General features: G+C 45.7%; 1 protein-coding gene across 46 annotated transcripts in view; it reads right to left on the bottom strand.

The window, feature by feature from the left end:
* Window positions 1-20,096, bottom strand: part of TACC1 (transforming acidic coiled-coil containing protein 1) — a 125,608-nt gene that overhangs the window by 63,142 nt on the left and 42,370 nt on the right. For 23 of the 46 annotated variants that reach the window (XM_077943499.1, XM_077943504.1, XM_077943497.1 and 20 more), the window contains one exon: window positions 146-261. The exons of 5 other annotated variants lie outside the window; for them this stretch is intronic. Coding sequence is in view for 26 of the 41 variants with exons in the window: in XM_077943493.1 (XP_077799619.1) it covers window positions 146-261 (116 nt within the window). In the remaining 15 variants the exon portion in view is untranslated. Of the gene's footprint in view, window positions 1-145; window positions 262-1,220; window positions 1,761-20,096 lie in introns of those variants that run through there. 18 more of the 46 variants (XM_077943479.1, XM_077943480.1, XM_077943483.1 and 15 more) reach the window with 3 other exon arrangements.

Here is a 20,096-nt window from a genome sequence, read left to right as displayed (position 1 = left end):
ATATATGCCAGGAGGTTTCAAATAGCTATTTCTTGGTCAAACCCTCTTAAATGGTCCTAAATTTACACTTTTTTTCCTTCCTTCATTGATATTTTTCAAAACTTTAAAAACAAAACAGGCAGGAAAAATGCAAGTTTTTCTTTACCTTGGCTTTTGGCCCCAGGTCCTGCCAATCCCAGTGATGGATCACAGGACTCCTTGAAAGGTGATTGGATCGGGGTTTCAGCTTCAGGGGTCTCAAAATTACCTTCAGAATCCGAGCTGCCAAGGAGGAAAAATGAGGAATTACCACTTTCAACGGTATTTCCGACACCCTTTGAAATCTACATATTCACAAAGGCTAAAAGTCCAGCACGTTTGTCTAACTTCACAACCAACCGGTCCTCAGCAGGGTCTGACCTGCGGAGGCAACTGCGTTCTCTGAGCAGTGCCCTCCTTGGGTTTCTCAGGCTGGCATCCTGTCTCTTTGAAAGCTCCTCCATTCCCTGGAGCTTTTCTCCAGCACCATTTATTTTTGAGGTCATCCTTCCCTCAGACACCTGAAAAATGCGCATTTCCAACAGACTCCTTTTGTCACAAGAGCCCTTTCCCAGAGGCTTTAACAATTAATACTGGTCCCACCCCCGAGTTAGGCCGATGCTAGGCATTCCTCTTTGCTCGGTAGGCCTCTACCTGCTGGAACTCCCTGGGCCCGAGGCTAAGAATGCTGTCACCTGCCTTCCGCAATCACGCGGATGACAGCCCGGCAGAGACCACCATTTCCCAGCAGCTGCCAGGGGCCTGTCATCACGCGACCTTCTTCACCGCGGCCGCGTTTTGGGTACACGGTAGGGCCCCGGGAAGGGCCGGGGAGCGACTTCTTCCCCACCGGGGGGGGCCCTAAGTTGCACTGGGTGAGATCAGTGACGCTGCTCCTGTGTGGAGGGGCAGGGGCTGGGGATCGAAGCTTAGAGAAAGTGACCGAGGCCAGCGGGGATGCGGAGACTGCAGACTCTGGGTTGGGTTCGGAAAGCTCCTAGCGAAACGGGGGCCAGAAAACACACGGGAAGACAGAAGATCCCGAACTTTTGGACGCACACGGGGACCTGGCTCCGGGCGGGGACACGGCACCGCAGTGAGGACGGTTTCGCGGGTGGCGACCATACACACGCACACAGAGGGAGCCGCAGATGGATGGAGGCAAGCGCGTCTGCATTTCGGCGGGGACGCCCTGTACTTGCCTGAAACTCAAGGATTTGGTCTCGGCTTGCGAGTCTTCCTCCTCGGGGTCGCCCTCGGGCCCGCCGGCCTCGTCCTCGCCATTGGCCCCGCCGCGTACCGCAGACCACGTCCATTTCGCCCACTGCACGGGAGACAGGATCTGCCACGGGCTGAACGCCATGAGCGTGGCTCCTCCGACTCCAGCTCCTAGGGGCAGGGGAAGGGGTGGGGAGAGCCTTTTTCCCTTTCAAAATGGAGGGAACCGGTGACAGGCGCCAGCAAGCGTTTCCAGCGGAGGCGCGGATGTGGTTAAACGAGTGCCGTCGGGGGCCCTGGTGGAGCGCTTCCTCCCGCCGGCGGCCGGGACCGCGTCCTCCTCGGCCTACTCCTCACACGGTGCTGCCGCAGCGGGCCCCGCGCCGGGCTCCTCTCGCCGGGAAGACGCCCGTCCTGTGGCCTCCTCAGGCCCCCGGCCCGCAGCGCCCGGCGGATAGACCTTGGTGGCTCCCGCTCCAGGCTCGCGGACTCCCGCCTCCCGGCCGGCGGGGCGCGCATCAGCTGCCGCCGGAGCCGCGCCCCAGAAGCCGCCCCCTCGGACCGTACTACTCGCGCGCGCGCGCGGGGGCGGCGGCGGCGCCGGGGCTTTGAAGTCGGCCGCGCGCCCGCCGGATCCCCCCGCCGCGGCGTCACGCTGGTCGCGCCCCGACTGAGAGCCGGGGCTTCCCGGCGGCGCCTGGGGAGAGCCGGTCGCCCCCCAAAGCTCTGCCAGCGTCCGGAGCAGAGGAGGACGGTTTTCTGAGCCGGGGCACGCCGCGCTCTTCCTCTTTCCTTATTCTTTTTAAAAATGTTTTAAACGTTTTCATCTTGCCACTGTGACTTCACGGCGATGGTGATACTGGACCGCACACAAGTTAAGCCCCTTGTTACCAAAAAAACAAAATACAAAACTTCGCGGCCGCTGTGAACTGTTGTTTTCCCCTCCCTAACCCTGGCAGCGTGGGGGATTTCAGCCTGTTCATCTCCATCCCTGGCATTCCTGGGATTTGAAAATCCCTCGGCAAAGCCACAAGAGTGACCGAGGACTGGAATTTAAGATGCCCTCCCCGTCCCCAAACCGCACTCGGGGAGGCTTCCCAAGTGCCCAGGTCTTGTCTTAGGTAAGGGTGCTAAATTCCCTGTGAGGTTACAGCCTGATGGGTTTCCCATTCTCCATATTTATTTAAAATACAGATGGGTGACTCAATATGTTGCGCAGGCTGGTCTTGAACTCTTGGCCTCAAGCGATCCTCCCGCCTCTGCCTCCCAAAGTGCTAGGATTCCAGGCCTGACACCGCGCCTGACCCCATTCTCCTTTTTGAGATTTTCTTTTCATAACTTCTAAGTCTTTGATTTCTGACTTCTTTCGCTGCTTCAGTAACAAGCCAAGAGGCCTGGTGACAACTTTAGATTTGAAGGCAATGGGAAATAGCTGATGTTCTCCATTTCCCATGGAAGGATTTCATGTAGGGATTGTTCCTCTCAAAACCACCAATGCACCTTCTTCCAAGTGAATCGATTGCCTCAAACACCAGGCTTAATGATCCCCTTGCCTGGATCAGGTGTTTCGGGTGGTACTGTAATTTCTGAGTTGTGGTGCATCCGTGAGGTGCCTGCAGGTTCCCACAGAGACAGCAGCTCCAAAATGTGCACGTTGAAACTTGCAAGAGACTAACCGTTGCCTCTGAAAGCAGTTGGCATGTCTATTCGTCGTGACTGTTTTACACATTTGATAACAAAAACAGGAGCAAAATACAAGATAAGACTTGGCAGGGTAGTTTTACCAAAACCGAAGGGCAGGAGTTAGACTGAAGTCTAGAGAAAAGAAAGGGATGGGGTGTCAGGATGCTTTCGAATTCATCCTGGCTTCTTCCCAGAAATAAACTGTCATGAGTTGTTCTAGCGACTATAAAGAAGTGAACTAGGCAGGAAGTCCATGTGAAGTATATCACACCACTTATCCAACTGTTGTAGTTTTAGGTTTATGCTCACCCAGTAAAACTTCAGGTTCTACGGTCCCCCAGGCTCTTGGATTTGACACAGGGTTCTGTTGCTAGGAAATAATACTACCCCAGCAAATTAGTAACTGGCATACACTAGGTCCTGTTCTTCCCCCTGAATAGTTCTCTCATCTTTTCATTCCTTTGCATCCCCGTGGTGACTGACATAGTTCTCGCACTCCCCATCTTTCATGATCTACTGTAAATAACTCCCACCTGGTTTTACCTCTGAAGGCTTTCTTGCCTGAGGTCACCCCTGCCTGGCTGATCAGTGACTCGTGCTCTAATCTTGTGGTTCCCATTCGCCTCTATGCCCATCCTTTTGTATTCCTAGCCACAGTCAGTGGAGAACTCGTTGTCGATCTTTAATATGCCCAAGAATCATCTGCCAGCCTTCTTAAAAAAAAAAAATCCAAATTGCCAACAGGGTCTGGAAATCTGTGTGTTCACTGAGTGTCCTGGGGAACTATTATCACAGGGTAAATTTGGGAAACAGTGCCTAACTTGAACCAACTGCTTGCTGCTTCGGGAACAGTCTCCCTTTGCCTGCAGAGGGAGCTTTGCAGATTCCTGGAACACACCTCCTCCCCAACCCCAGCCCACCCCAACTTCCCAGGCTTCGGCTGCCCGAACATCCTTCAGCACTTAGCTCAGGTGTCTACAGGGGGAAGCAGGCTGATTATCCTTCCTTTCTATCATTTCTATACCCCAAACATCCATAAAGAACTATTCCTATGGCCTTAGATCTGAAAGTGAAAGAGAGCATGCTTAACAGTTACATGGGGACTACAGGCATAAACCAGGAGTGTCTCCAGAAGACCAGGATGTAAGGCCATTCTACGCTTAGCACACTATATATAACGTATTTATTTACATATTTGTCCCACAAGCTTCTAAAGGAACTTTAGCCTGCTGTGGGACTTCCCCCAGAAATTAGGACAGAATCACACACCCAGGAAGTGTTCAACACATATGTAAGAAAAAACAAACATTCTAGTTTACAAATAGTCCTTGTGAGTTTGGCTAGGGTGACATAAATTCCTAAAGCCTGACTCCTCCTGGGGAAATCTAGTTTCTGGGTCACAAAATAACAGAACTCAGGACCAGTGATGGCCCCAGTAAGATTAAGCCTCACCTACGCAGCAATTTCCTTTTTTTTTTTTTTTTTTTTTTTTGAGATGGAGTCTCACACTGCACCCAGGCTGGAGTGCAGTGGCGCAATCTCAGCTGACTGCAACCTCTGCCTCCTGGGTTCAAGCAATTCTCCCTGCCTCACCCCCCAAGTATCTGGGATTACCACCTGCCACCACGCCCAGCTGATTTTGGTATTTTTCAGTAGAGACGGGGTTTCATCATATTGGCCAGGCTGGTCTTGAACTCCTGACCTCAGGTGATCCTCCCACTTTGGCCTCCCAAAGTGCTGGGATTAGAAATGCGAGCCACCACACCCGGCCTGCAGCAACTTCTTGACACCGGACAAGCAAATAAATGCCTAAGGTTTCTTAAAGTCACTCCTCTGCAAGTTCTTGAACTTAGTGTGAGCAGTGATGAATATGAGTCCATCAGCTGGACCGCTCCTTTCAGTGTGCTGCTCCTAGTCCTGGCTTCGTTCTTACCTGGCACAGGTTGCAAAGTCACAACTAGGAACACTGTAGCCCTGTCAGTGAAGACGCACCATTGCCAGCAGGAGGCTGTGGCTACCCTATCTGCTTTTCTGCCCCTCCTCGGTCTAACCAGGCAAGGGCATGATGATGTCTAATCAAGACAACATTGCCAATAACAGCACCTGACCACATTCAAATATGTTAACATGACAGTCTTAACCTTGCAAGATCAGATGTTGACCTAATTATCCTTTACCTGTAGACTACAATCATCTATAGAATTATAATCTTCCCTCCACTACCCAAACATACCGAAATCAGGGATGTGTACAATGCATTTATACAGAAAATTATAAAGAGAAGCACCTTTCCAATTTTTTTAAAAGAGAGGCCTCAGAGTATGTCCATAGTTAATACTCTTTCGGGCTGGGAGCAGTGGCTCACACCTGCAGTCCCACACTTTGGGAGGCCAAGGCAGGAGGATCACTTGAAGTCAGGAGTTTGAGACCAGCCTGGCCAACACAGTGAAACCCCATCTCTACTAAAAATATAAAAATTAGCCAGGTGTGGTGGTGGGTGCCTGTAATTCCAGCTACTCGGGGGGCTGAGGCAGGAGAATCATTTGAACTGGGGAGGCAGAGGTTGCAGTGAGCCGAGATCATGCCATTGCACTCCAGCCTGGGCAACAGAGTGAGACTCCATCTCAAAAAAAAAAAAAAAAAAAAATACTCTTTCAGAGTTCCAGGAAGATTAACAAAGATCCAAACTGCATTCATTAAAGACTTAGCTGAGCCCCCCCACCTGGGGTCTGCTCAAAGACCCTTGCCTAGGCTTTGGTCTGGTGAACAACTCTTGTCATATCCACCCATTGATCTATTTTCTTCTGTATCACAAAAGAAAAGTTTGCTTTCCCCAGAAAGTATGCCATTCAACCTAGGTCACAGATCAAGCCTATAGCCGAACTGCCACACAGAAGAGTTACACTGTGTCAGCTTTCAGAGAAGCTGGGGGGATATACACACACACACACACACACACACACACACATATATATACATATAAATATAATATTTACACTACACTAGTGTAATTGAAGAGCCAGTTCTATGAGATTCTCTCATTTCCATCAAATATTCATGACTATATGTTTATTGACTTTATAAGAAAGTTCACTTTAGTTCTCTACTCTGTGATGTAAACGTATTAAAGAAGCAGTTGTTGAGTGCAAAAGATGTAAACAGAGTTAGGTCAGTCTGTTTATTCTAAGTGAAGAAAAATGATCCCAACATTATCCCTAATTCTTCCCACCAACTACCACAAGTCCAAAGTTGAAAACAAGCAAACCAAAAGCAAACACAAAGCTCCACTTAAAGCAGTGAACTATCTTTAAATTTAGAAATACCTTCTATAGACATGTTTGGTCTTTCCTGCTAAAGAATACTATTGTATTTACAGAGCCTGTTAAACACGAATATCGTCTTGGAGGATTACTCTTACTGATTTAGCACATTTTGTTTCCTTCTGTTGAACTCAGATTCCTTTCGAGCAGATTAGGTGTTAAAAAAGAGGGCTGTCCAAGTCTAAGTCCAAGTCTGAGAGTTTTATACCTAGAGCTCAGACAAGAAAACCATCTGAAACTTCCGCCATGTTGTGTATAAATTTAAGATTCTAGTAAAGGACATTACTTCAAATTTGAGATATCTGCTTTACTACACTTACCTGTTTGTGGGGAGGGTGGAATTTAAGACTTGAATTAAAGAGGCTGAAGGAATTCAGGACATTTAAATAGAATAATATTCCTAGCCAGGCACAGTGGCTCACATCTGTAATCCCAACACTTTGGGAGGCCGAGGCGGGTGGATTACCTGAGGTCAGGAGTTCGAGACCAGCCTGGCCAACACGGTGAAACCCCGTCTCTACTAAAGATACAAAAATTAGCTGGGCATGTGGCACGCATCTGTCATCCTAGCTACTCAGAAGGCTGACACGAGAGAATCGCTCAAACCCAGGAGGCAGAGGTTGCAGTGACCCGAGATCGCGCCACTGCACTCCATCCTGGGGGTCAGAACAAGTCTCTGCCTCAAAAAAAAAAAAAAAAAAAGAAGAATATTTCTTCACCTACAGCCATTTTATTCCTTCTTCTCTTCTCTACCTCCAAAATAAAATAAATGTCCTAAACAATGCATCCTCATGGATTAGAAGAATATTAATCATATAGTCCAAATGTTTCAAGATCATCCTAATATAAAATATTCTACTCACTATCCTCATAAATATATTGTGAGTCTTCAGGAGACCACACATCTTCTTGTCACTAAGAAGTTACAAGGTAACAGATTGGGATGGTGGTTGGAAGGGGCAGTGAAAGGCAAAAGCAGATTCACTGGTAGGAGGATGTGGGGAGAAAATGTCCACCTAGAGGAAAAGAATAAAATCACAAAAAGCTTTCGAAAATAACTGTGACACCCACTCCACCTTAATTCCTTAGTCTAGGGATTTGGGGGGATTTCATTACAGTAACTCACATGTTTGTGACCAATAATCTTCCTGTATTTCTAGGAGATAAAAAGATGGGAAAATAAGTAGCCAACTCTGTGATATGATACGCAGCATCCTGTAAACTCCAGCTTTTATCTCTTTAGAGTAAAAGTTTGATTACCGTATTTTGATCCTGAAACTCCAAGTTAGTAAAACACTATTGCTAAGATGGCAATACTACCCAGTTAACTTATAGGGCTAATTTGATTTCAATCAAAATTCCTAGGGGATTTTTCATAGAATTCATCAATAATCTTTAAAAGTTTATCTGGAAAAATAAACTGGTGAACATATTTTAGATTTTGTAAAAAAAAAAAAAAACCCTACAACAACTAAGAGTTAAGAGTAGACTAGTCCTACAAGATATTGAGACACATTTATGCAAAAATAGCCAGATCTTTGTTCTGTAAAACAGAACAGAAAGCCCGGGAAAAGATCTTACAAGTTACAGGAATTTATTATATACCAAAAAAGATGGCTTGAACCTAGCAGGCGGAGGTTGCAGTGAGCCGAGATTGTGCCACTGCACTCCAGCCTGGGCAACAGAGCAAGACTCCACCTCAAAAAAAAAAAAAAAAAAAAAAAAGAAGATGTTACAATATGTAAGGAGAAAGAAGATTTATGATTGGAGCATAGTTGGCTGGCAATGGGAAAAAAGATCAAGTTAAAACCCTTACCTCAGAGCATATACCAGGATAAATTCCAGATGGATTAGATGGCTAAATAATAAAAATCGAACCGTGGGGAGAAAACAGTCTACAAGAAACAGAATCTGTCAGAGCTCTGTAGGAAGGGTGAGGATCCAACTTAGAAGTAATTAATGAAGTCAGACACAAAATAAAGATAGATTTGGCTACATTAAAAAAAATGAAGCTTCTGACTGTGTCCCTTCAAGTTAAAAGGCAAACAACAGGCCATGGAAAAACAAAGGCTGTTAGTATTGTTATTACCTAAGGAACTCGTGAAAACCAGTAAGATCACTGAAGCCCCAAAAGAAAAGTGAACAATTATAACTGCTTACCATGTGTTAGACAGTACACTTTACATGAATCGTCTCATTTAATCGCCTCCACTTACTCTTACAGTCTCATGAGGAAAGTATTGTTATGGCCTTTTTGTTGTTGTTAACAAGTTAAGTTGGCTGCATTTTCACCTCTACAGCAGAGGCTGTTGATCTGGGCTTAGCAAGGAAGGGTTTCAGAAGGTCCTGGCCTCCCTGAAATTGTATGCAAAAAGTATGTGTGTGTGCATATTTGCATCAGTCTCTCCCTCTCCTCTTCCCCATATACAGTCAAGCTCCACTCCAGGAATAATGTTTTAGGTTGACTAAAGATTGATTTTCGAATCTGAAAGTGGAACTAATATAAGATTCTTCAGTACAAAGAAGTACTGGCCAAAGAAGCCCTTATATGGAAAATCCAGACCTGCCAGAAATTAGTATAGGAAAGAGCCAGTTTTCAAGACACCCAGAGGGTGGAAAAGGGTGGAGAGCAGGCCTAGCAGTGCTCACCACTCCAGGAAGGGTGTGCCCTTCTCCAGATGCCCAGTGGGAGCCCGTGGCATTGGGCAGCCTGTGGGTTCCATCTAAGTGACTATGTGGTGACCAAAGTGTGAAACGCTCATTTCAAGTAGGCATTTGCCAGTTGAGCCAAAGTACCATAAAAAAAAAAAAAAAAAGAGCTTTTCAGCCAGGCATAGTGGCGTCTTCCTGTAATCCCAGCACTTTTGGAGGCTTAGGCAGGAGGATAACTTGAGCCCAGGACTTTGAGACCAGCCTAAGCAACATAGCAAAACCCCATCTCTGCAAAAAAATTAAAAAGTAGCCAGGCGTGGTGGTGTTCGCCTGTAGTCCCAGCTACTCTTGAGCCCAGGAGGATTGCTCGAGCCCAGAAGGTCAAGGCTGAAGTAAGCTGTGATTGTAGGATTGCACTCCAGATTGGGTGACAGAGTGAGACCTTGTCTCAAAAGAAAAGAAAAAAAAAAAAAAACCCCAAGGACCCCTACTGATACAAATGAGAATCCTCAAAGGCACACAAAATTGGGCCAGAGCATAAAAGGCATACTCTATGTGGGAGGTGCAAAAGGATTAATTTTAACATCTCTTTCTTTGGGATGTTCTTTCGCTATACTTCCTTTTAGGGTGGTTTCTTCCAAGAAACTATGTTGATGAGGGAAATGACACCCAGGAGCCTCTCCCCATCTGGGAAAAAGTAGGAGGGCTCAGCAAAGAAAGGAGGCATGAAACGGGTTGCCAAGGCCTGATTTTGTGAAGCAAGAAGCTTAAAAACTGGGGAAGCACTCTTTAAGAAAAGTGCTAAAGGACCCCATGAACCCAGTGCTAGGGCCACACTAGTATGAAGGGGCCCAAGCAAGTGAGGGGCCTGAAGCTTAGGCTTCCTCAGCTTCACGGTAAATTCAGCTCTGCCCAGAGAACAAAAGAGACCCCTGCCTGTAGCTCAGGAGTGGTTCAGCTGGCCTCAACTCAGTAAGAGAAATGTCCATTGATGGAGCGAGGGGGTCACACTGACCTCTATCTTCTTAGAGGAAACTAAAATATTTAACTGTTGAAAACTGGATAAAACTGTCAAAAGATATCTCCTACACAGATTGTGAAACATAACTCATGGCTCTGTTCCTTCTGTACCCATTGTAAACACACACACACGCACGCACGTGCACGCACGATTTTAATTATTAAGATAAAAAAGCGAAAGGCCAGGTGTGGTGGCTCATGATTGTAATCCCGACACTTTGGGAGATGAAGGCAGGAGGATCGCTTGAGCCCAGGAGTTTGAGACCAGCCTGGACCACGCAGTGAGATCCCATCTCTACACACATGCACACACACAAAGATAAAAAAGAAAAACTATAATGCTTCTTTAATATTGTGTGTCTATGCACCTCTACCCTTTGAATTTCCACAAGATCACTATGGTAGAACCTAATTCCCTCATCCCACATCCCGTATCCATCATTTCCTTATTTCTTCTGGTAAAAGAACCCTCTGAATTTTTGCTGAGCACATGGTCACACAGCAAGAGGCCACGTTTCCTTCTCTACACCTAGGTGTGGCCTTGTGACTCAGTTATGACCCATGGGATTTGAGCACAAGGGGTAAGTGCAAATTTGGGGCAGTGTCTTTTTTTCCCTTTTAGAGACAGAGTCTTGCTCTATTGTCCAGACTGAAATGCAGTAGTGTAATCATATCTCACTGTAGCCTTGAGCTCCTGGCTCTGGCAATCCTCCCACCTCAGCCTCTTGAGTAGCTGGAACTCCAGGTGCACACCGCCACATCCAGCTAATGTTGTTGTTGTTTGTTTGTTTGTTTGTTTTAGAAACAGGGTCTTGCTGTATTGCCAGGCAGGTCTCAAATTCCTGGGCTCAAGCGATTCTCACCCCTTGGCCTCCAGAAGCAGTATGATTACAGGCATGAGCCATTGCGCTTGGCCCCTGGGCCAATGTCTTTAAAAAGAAAAGTGCATGTGCAGTTTCTCCTGGCGGAAGAAGTTATGAACTGCATGTCACAACTTCTGCTGTGTGAGGACCATGCTCTGGACAGGATAGAGCCACAGAACAGACAGAATTCGCGCCAGGCTGACCGGGGAGCAGAGCAGCCTGCAGCCCTAGATTAACTGCTGCCTGAGGACTGTTCCATGAGAGAGAAAAGTCTTATCTTCTTTTTTTTTTTTTTTTTTTTGAGATGGAGTCTCACTCTGTTGCTGAGGCTGGAGTGCAGTGGTGCAATCTCAGCTCACTGCAACCTCCAGGTTCAAGCGATTCTCCTGCCTCAGCCTCCCGAGTAGCTGGCATCACAGGCATGTGCCACCATGCCGGGCTAATTTTTGTATTTTTAGTAGAAATGGGGTTTCACCATGTTGGCCAGGCTGGTCTCGAACTCCTGATCTCAAGTGATCTGCCTGCCTCAGCCTCCCAAAGTGCTGGAATTACAGGCATGAGCCACCGTGCCCAGCCTAAAAGTCTATCTTCTTTACAGGACTGTGTCACTGGGTCCCTTTGTAATGGTAGCCTCACCTCTGCCCTCACATTACAACCTCCTCTGAGGGATTTCAGCATCTAAGCTTCCTTAGATGAAGGTACAGGAAGAACCTGCCTTAAATTTCATTCTACATTCTTCTGAACAGGATTACATTAAATTCCCTTCAAAGATTGATGTATTTTTAAAAATGATAAATTTACACAGGTTGAGCATCCCTAATACAAAATCTAAAATCTGAAATGCTTCAGAATCCAAAACATTTTGCTTGTCAACATGACACCACAGTGGAAAATTCCACACCTAACTTTATGTGACCAGTCAAAACACAGTCAAAACTTTGTTTCATGCACAAAATTATTACAACTGTTGTTTAAAATTACCTTCAGGCTATGTGTAGAAGGTGTATATGAAACATAATGAATCTCATGTTTTGACTTGGGTCCTATCCCCAAGCTATCTCATTATGTATATGCAAATATTCCAAAATCTGAAATCTGAAATACTTCTGGTCCTAAGCATTTTGGATAAGGAACACTCTACCTGTATCAGGGCAGAAAATTCCCGAATCACAAGACTCAAGCCTGCCCCATGGAGGATGTCCTAATTATCCTAAAAACAGGACTGAGACTACCCTTCCTTCTGCCGTAATGAGTTGAGCTATGATACTGACTTTCTAGAATTAGGCAGTTTCATTTTTAAAGATGACTGATGTGGACAAAAACGTTGAAGAGGGAGGAAGTCAATAGTTAGATTCCACAAAGGCCAAGTAGAATGTGATTTACATATTGATGAAGGTTATTATCTTCTTTGGGAAGATTTCCTTGAAATAATATGATTGTATAACTCCAATATTTGCCCAACTTTAAGGATAAACAATAAAAATAATAAATAATAACTGACCCAAATCCTATAAGTGAATTAATCACTGTTCTTTGGCTTGAACACTAACTGGTGCTAGTGACAATTTCTAGCGCACACACACAATTTTTTTAGAGATTGTTTTCTTATGAGTTCAATTAGTCAAGTTATTTTGTTGTATTATTTTATAGAACTATGACAAGCAAGAGCAAGGTTATCCTCACCGGTCTTCCCTGTACCTCATCATGTACGATATAGGAATATCATATGTGTTTTCTGTTTCCTTTGGCCAAGGCATAGACACTGAGGAGAATATATTTGTTTTACATTATTTTCTGAACAAATGATAAATCACTGCTACAGACTGAATGTTTATATCCCCCCCAAATTCATAGGCTAAAACCTAATCTCCAATGTGAGAATATTAAGAAGTGGGGCCTTTGGGAGGTGATTAGGTCATGAGGGTTCTTCCTGGGGTCAGCGCCCTTACAAAAGAGACCCTAGACAGCTCCCTCTTCCTCCTTCTGCCAAATGAGGACACAGGGGGAAGACACCCAGGCGGTCAGCCCTCACCAGACGTGGAATCTGCTGGTCCCTTAATCATGGGCCCTCTTCCATCCTCCAGAACTTCCAGAAATAAATGACTGTGGTTTATAAACCACCCAGGCAATGGTATCCTTATAGCAGCCTCAACAGACTAAGATAATCACTGACTTGTAAGCATCCATCTCAGATCTCATAGAACCACAGGAATTTTTAGCTGGAAAGGACCTTTGCCAAAGATCACTGGGTCCAATATCCTTCTTTTTGGAAGGAGGTTTACTCAGGCACCAAAGTTTGCACAACTAGGACTCAAAACCCTTGCAAGGAAGGTACGAATTCTGGAGTTTCCCCCTAACCCCAAAATATATGCCCACTTGGTATGTATAATAGAGATATGACTTCTCCCCAAAATTCACCTCATTTTAAAAGGCAATGTAAATTATTTTATAAAGCAAATACATACAAATAATCTTGTACTTTGTTTTAAAAGTTATTTTGTTTTTGTTTTTTTTTTGAGACGGAGTCACGCTGTGTCGCCCAGGCTGGAGTGCAGTGGTGCGATCTCAACTCACTGCAACCTCCGCCTCTGGGGTTCAAGCGATTCTCCTGCCTCAGCCTCCCGAGTAGCTGGGGTTATAGGCATGTGCCACCATGCCCGGCTAATTTTTGTATTTTTAGTAGATATGGGGTTTCACCATGTTGGCCAGGCTGGCCTTGAACTCCTGACCTCGTGATCCGCCCACCTCAGCCTCCCAAAGTGCTGGGATTACAGGTGTGAGCCACCATGGCTGGCCTTTAAAAATATTTTTACAGCCTAAGCAACATAGTGAGACCCCATCCCTTCAAAAACAAAAACAAAAAAAAATTAGCCTGGTGTGGCAACGCACACCTGTAGTCCTAGCTACTTGGGAGGCCGAGATGGGAGGATCATTTGAGCCCAGGAGTTCAAGGTTGCAGTGAGCTGTGATGCTACCACTGCACTTCAGCCTGGGCTGTAGAGTGAGACCCTGTCTCAAAACAACAATAAAAAACGTATTTTTAAATACCTTTACTGTTTAAGGCAAAATAATACATATGTACATTCATTCATTCATTCATTACACAAATTTGACAAATGACCAAGCTTTGCCAGCCTCTGCTGAACACTGTGTTGAACAAAAGAGACCCAGTTCCTGCCCTCATAGAACTTGCATATGAGTGAGCTTAGTAAGCAAACAAATCAATATGTAATATATAAGTTGTCACGTATGAAATATAAAAATTGCAGGGGGCTCTGAGAATGGCTAGTGGAGGGCATCGGTGGAGATGTCAAGGGAGGTTGCTCTGAGGAAGTGACAGGCTGAAGCCTCAGGGATAGGCAGAAGCTGCCTGGGTGAAATGTAGGGTAACAGCGTCCCCTCCTCAAGACACTAAGGACAGAAGCAGCCTCCAGTTTCAAGCAAGCGTGGCTGAAGAGCAGCTGCTGGAGGGAGGAGAGGGGCTTAGGCTGGTGAAGCGGGAGAGGCACAAGGCATGACAGCCTAGAAGACCATGTTAAGGATCCTTGTCTCTGAAAAAGTGAATTTTTGACAACACAGGCAGTTCAAAGAAGAAAAAAACTTGCCCATAGTACTGTCTTTCATAAATAGCCACTGTTAAAATGTTGGTGAGCAATATACCATTTTTTCCCTCTTTTTCAAAGTACTTTTTACATCTGGAATTGAAATATTTATATTTTTCTATTAATACTTATCATCTGTCTTTCCCTACTAGACGTAAGCTCCATGAACACAAAGTACCTTACCTGTCTTGTTTCTTCTGCTTAATATTTGATGGCTGAATAAAGATTGCAAATCTCTCTCTTACATACACACAAGCATGTACTTATTTGGACAAATGGAACAACAGATAGATAGATGAAGAGATAGATACTTTTACACAAATAGTGAATAAGTACTCACCTCTAGCAAAAGACAATATGCATATTTAAATATTTATTGATTTTATTAATATTTACTGGTATACACATTAATATTTATTTAATAGAAATATTAATATGTAAATATAAAATATTTTTATATTATATTAATATTTTAATTTATTTGATATGCATATTAACATTTATGTTAATGTTTAAAATAATGAATTTTTTTTTTTTGAGACGGAGTTCCATTCTTTCGCCCAGGCTAGAGTGCAGTGGAGCAATCTCGGCTCATCACAACTCCACCTTTCGATTTCAAGCAATTCTCCTGCCTCAGTCTCCCAAGTAGCTAGAATTACAGGTGCCCGCCACCACGCCAGGCTAATTTTTGTATATTTAATAGAGATGGGGTTTCACCATGTTGGTCAGGCTGGTCTCGAACTCCTGACCTCATGATCCGCCTGCCTCGGCCTCCCAAAGTGCTGGGATTACAGGCATGAGCCACCACACCCGGCCTACTATTTATTAATTTAAGTATACATTTTGTCTTTTGCTAGAGGTGAGTACTTATTCAGGTTAAGTATTAATACAACAATAAACCTTAATTATTAAACCTTAATATTATAAACCTTAATACAAACCTTAATCAATAGAGGTGAGTACTTTATGTATGTTCAAATATTTATTAATTTTATTAGTATTTATTTATATTAATACATAAATATGTATTAATATTTAATGTTCACAATATCAATTTATTGTTTCTCTTATTAAGGAACAGTAATATTTAAATCAGTATGTTAATTTATACGAACATTATTAATATTTATTAACATTTAAATTAACAAATTAATATTTATTGATATAACTATACATATTATCTTTTGCTAAAGGTGAGTACTTATTCATTATGCTGCTTGTTTTCTTCATAAGGTTCTGCTCTCCATGGAGGAAGAGGAAACCAGGATGTGCAGCCAAGTCCCGTCCTGACCCCTCACTGGGATCTGCCTCTCTGCAGAACCCACGTGTGCCTCCTTCTCTTCACTGTATAACATGCCTTTGAGTGTCTGTACAGAATTTGCCTGACTGGCTCCCCATGGAGGGATATTTAATGGGTTTGCTGTTCCTCATTATAAATGAAACTGTGATGAGCAACCCCATGCATATGCATCTTTTCACACACTTATCATTTCTTAGAGTAAAATCCTAGAAGTGGGATTGTAGTGTCAAAACAAGCACATTTTATATTTTGATACATATAGCCAAACTGCCCTCTGGAAAGGCTGTACTCATTCACATTTGTAAACACAGTGTATGAGATAGCCTTTCCCCTAAACCTTAATCAATACTGAGTTCATTCAATCTTTTAAAACTGTCAAATAGGTGAAATGATAAGCCACCACCAATGATTGCTGGTCTTATTTGAACATGTTTATTTCTGAAGTTTGAATGTGTTTTAATGGATTTATTGAAGGATTGCCTTCCTTCCTTCCTTCCTTCCTTCCTTCCTTCCTTCCTTCCTTCCTTCCTTCCTTCCTTCCTTCCCTCCCTCCCTCCCTCCTTCCTTCCTTCTTTCCTTCCTCTCTCTTTCTTTCCTTCTGTCTTTCATAAAATGGAGTGTTTAAGTCTTTTGCCTTAAACAGCAGTACTCAATGTGTGGCCCCTGGGCCAGCAACATCAGCATCACCTGGGAATACCTTAGAAATGCAAATTCTATAGCCAGGCATGGTGGCGTGTGATTGTAGTCCTCGCTACTTGGGAGGGAGGCCGAGTTGGGAGGCTCACTTGAGCCCAGGAGTTGGAGGCTGCAGTGAGCTGTGATTGCACCACTGTACTACAGCCCGTGCAACAGAGCAAGGCCCTGTCTCAAAAATAAATAAAGTAAATAAAATAGAAATGCACATTCTTGAGCTCCACCTCTACTGCATGAGAAACTTGGGGTGGGCCTGGCCATCTGTGTTATAAGAAGGCCTCTAGGTGACGCCCATGAGCACTTATGTTTTCTTTCTCAGTCATGCTGTACACCCTCCCTCTCTTACACAGAAACCTGTCTCCAACATCCAAACTGGAGACAAAAAGCTTTTGATCAGCAGCAAGTTCAATTATTTCCTCCTCCAAATGGTACTTATGGACTGAACATTATTTTTTATTCCCTTTTGTCCACAATATCCTGAAACCCCTTAACAAACCTCGGAAGTGTATGGTGTCATGAGCGCCAAACTCACAGCCAAATCATAGCTGGAAGAGGGATTTTCTGTCCTTGTCTGCCTCCTGTCACCCCCCCCATCTTCCATCCACAATCCACATTTTCTCTGAAACTCTAGGGGCCTGCGGTTTGGAGATCCTGACTCCATCCCCCACTCCAACGCAGGGTTGGGCAAGTGACTCAGGCCTGACTAAAGAGCATCTCCCACCCCTGTCTCTCCCCGTCTCTTTCCCAATACAGCACTTGGTTTAGCAAAGGGCACAAGACCCAAGCCCATCTAATTCATGTCTCCTGACAACCTCGCCAAACCTTTTCAATGAACCAGCAAGGCGGGCATTTCCATCAGTCCCCGGCCTCTTGGTTCAATAATCCCCTTTATGTAAGATGCTGTGTAAGCCTTATGCTGACAACTGGTAGAGGCATTCCCTGGGTTGGTGGGTGCCAGGAATGGATATGTGAGACCGTGAGGCAACATTCCTCAGCCTGGTTCCGCGGCTCCTGGCCCATCTGTTTGGCAAAAAGCTGCTGAGAGATTCCCAGAATTCACTCTCCCTCCACAACACCATCAAGGGCCACATTAAAAGAGTTCCCCCGACTCTCAGGGATACAGAAGAGACTCCTGGTGCTGGAGTCCTTTTCTTCCCCCATAAGAAAGAAGCTGGCTTTTTTTCTTCCCCAAATAAGATATTCAGAATCATTTTGTCTCCAGACAGCCACATTAATTAAAGTCAGTCATTCAAAGGCATCTATCGCGCGACTCTCAGCAAGAGCAGGGCACTCCAAGGGCACTGCTCCTCTCTGAGTGTGACATACAAAGCAGGCGCGGCGCAGACCGCAGCCTGCGAGGAACTGATTCTTTCACAGATCTCAAGCCTCTGGTGATGAAAGTGGAAGAGCTCAACTAGGACCAAAAAAGGAGAGAACATGATTCAGCTCCCAAGAGGGTTTCCGAATGTGCGAAGGGGGAGAGCGCGGCGGAGGGGGCCTGGGAGGGAAAACCCGTGGGTGGCACCGGGACCGAAATCCACACTCCCCTCCAGCTTGTTCAGAAGGCAGGAAATGTACCGCCCCTAGGGAGATGTCTGCATGCTGCTAAACAATGCGGCATCAAAACCCCTCTCTGCTTCATAAAGGGCGTGAGAAATCGTGGACGTGACACCGTCAGCTAGAGTGACACCACAGGGCCTGAAGAGGGCTCTTAGCTCAGCAGGGAAGCCACGGGCTCCCGACCTCTGTGGCCAAACCTGCGCTGCTGCGTGAGGAAGGATGGGGGAGAGCCAGAGCCGGCAGCGCAGGGAGCATTCGTGTTCACACTCACACACACGCCACGCCACACAGGGTCTCATGTATACACACATACCACTCGCATGCACAGTCACACACGCACCTCCCCAGCAGTCTCACACATCACACACCCCCATCCATACCCAGTCTCACACACACACACACCACACACACAGTCACACACACCACACAATCACACACACCACACACCCTCACCCGTACCCAGTCTCACACACACACACTACATAGTCACACGCACCACACCCCGATCCATACAGCCTCACATACATACATGCACCACACACAGTTACACACACCACACCCCCAACCCATACACAGTCTCACATACACATACACACAACACACACAGTCAAACACACACCACTCACCCTCACCCATACCCAGTCTCACACACACCACACAGTCACACACACCAAACATCCTCACCCATACCGTCTCACACACACACCACACACACACACCACACACCCTCACCCATACCCAGTCTCACACACACACCACACACACACACCAAACATCCTCACCCATACCCAGTCTCACACACACACACCACACACACAGTCACACACACCACACACCCTCACCCATACCCACTCTCACACACACACCCCCCCACATAGTCACACACACCACATTCCTGACCCATACAGCCTCACATACATATACACACACCACACACAGTCATACACACACCACACCCCCAACCCATACCCAGTCTCACATACACATACACACAACACACACAAACACACACCGCTCACCCTCACCCATACCCAGTCTCACACACACACACCACACAGTCACACACACCACACACCCTCACCCATACCCAGTCTCACACACACACCAGTCACACACACCAAACATCCTCACCCATACCCAGTCTCACACACACACCACATACACAGTCACACACACCACACACCCTCACCCATACCCATTCTCTCACACACACACCACATAGTCACACACACCAAACATCCTCACCCATACCCAGTCTCACACACACACCACATACACAGTCACACACACCACACACCCTCACCCATACCCATTCTCTCACACACACACCCCCCCACATAGTCACACACACCACATTCCTGACCCCTACAGCCTCACATACATATACACACACCACACAGTTACCACACCCCCAACCCATACACAGTCTCACATACACACACACCACATACACAGCCACACACCACTCACCCTCACCCATACCCAGTCTCACACACACACACCACACACAGTCACACACACACACCACACACAGTCACACACACACCACACACCCACCTCATCCAGTCTCATACACATACACACACCACACACATAATCACATACCACACACCCCCACCCATGCAGTATCACATACACCATACACCTAGTTACACACATACCACACACATCCCCCACCCATACAGTCTTACATACACATATACACACTACACATGTAGTCACACATGCCACACCCCCAACCCATACACAGTCTCATACACATACACACACCACACAGTCACACACACCACATACCCCCATCCATACACAAGTCTCATATACACACACACCACACACCTAGTCACACATATACCACACACATCCCCATCCAGTCTCACACACATGCACACCACACAGTCACACACACCTCCCCCACAACAGTCTCACACACACACCATATACCTCCACCTCCACAGTCTCATATACACACACCACAGTCTCACACACACCACACATATCACACACCCCCACCCCCACAGTCTCATGTACACATATACACCCCACACACATAGTCACACACACCACACACAGTCACACACACACCTCCCCTGACAGTCTGACATACACAGTCTCACACACACCACACATCCCCACCCACACATTGAGTCTCCTGTATACATACAACCAC

This window comes from Macaca mulatta, chromosome 8 (genome assembly GCF_049350105.2).
Source record: "Macaca mulatta isolate MMU2019108-1 chromosome 8, T2T-MMU8v2.0, whole genome shotgun sequence".
NCBI lineage: Eukaryota > Metazoa > Chordata > Mammalia > Primates > Cercopithecidae > Macaca > Macaca mulatta.
Note: the sequence above shows the minus strand (reverse complement) of the source record. Positions and strands in the feature narration are given on the sequence as shown.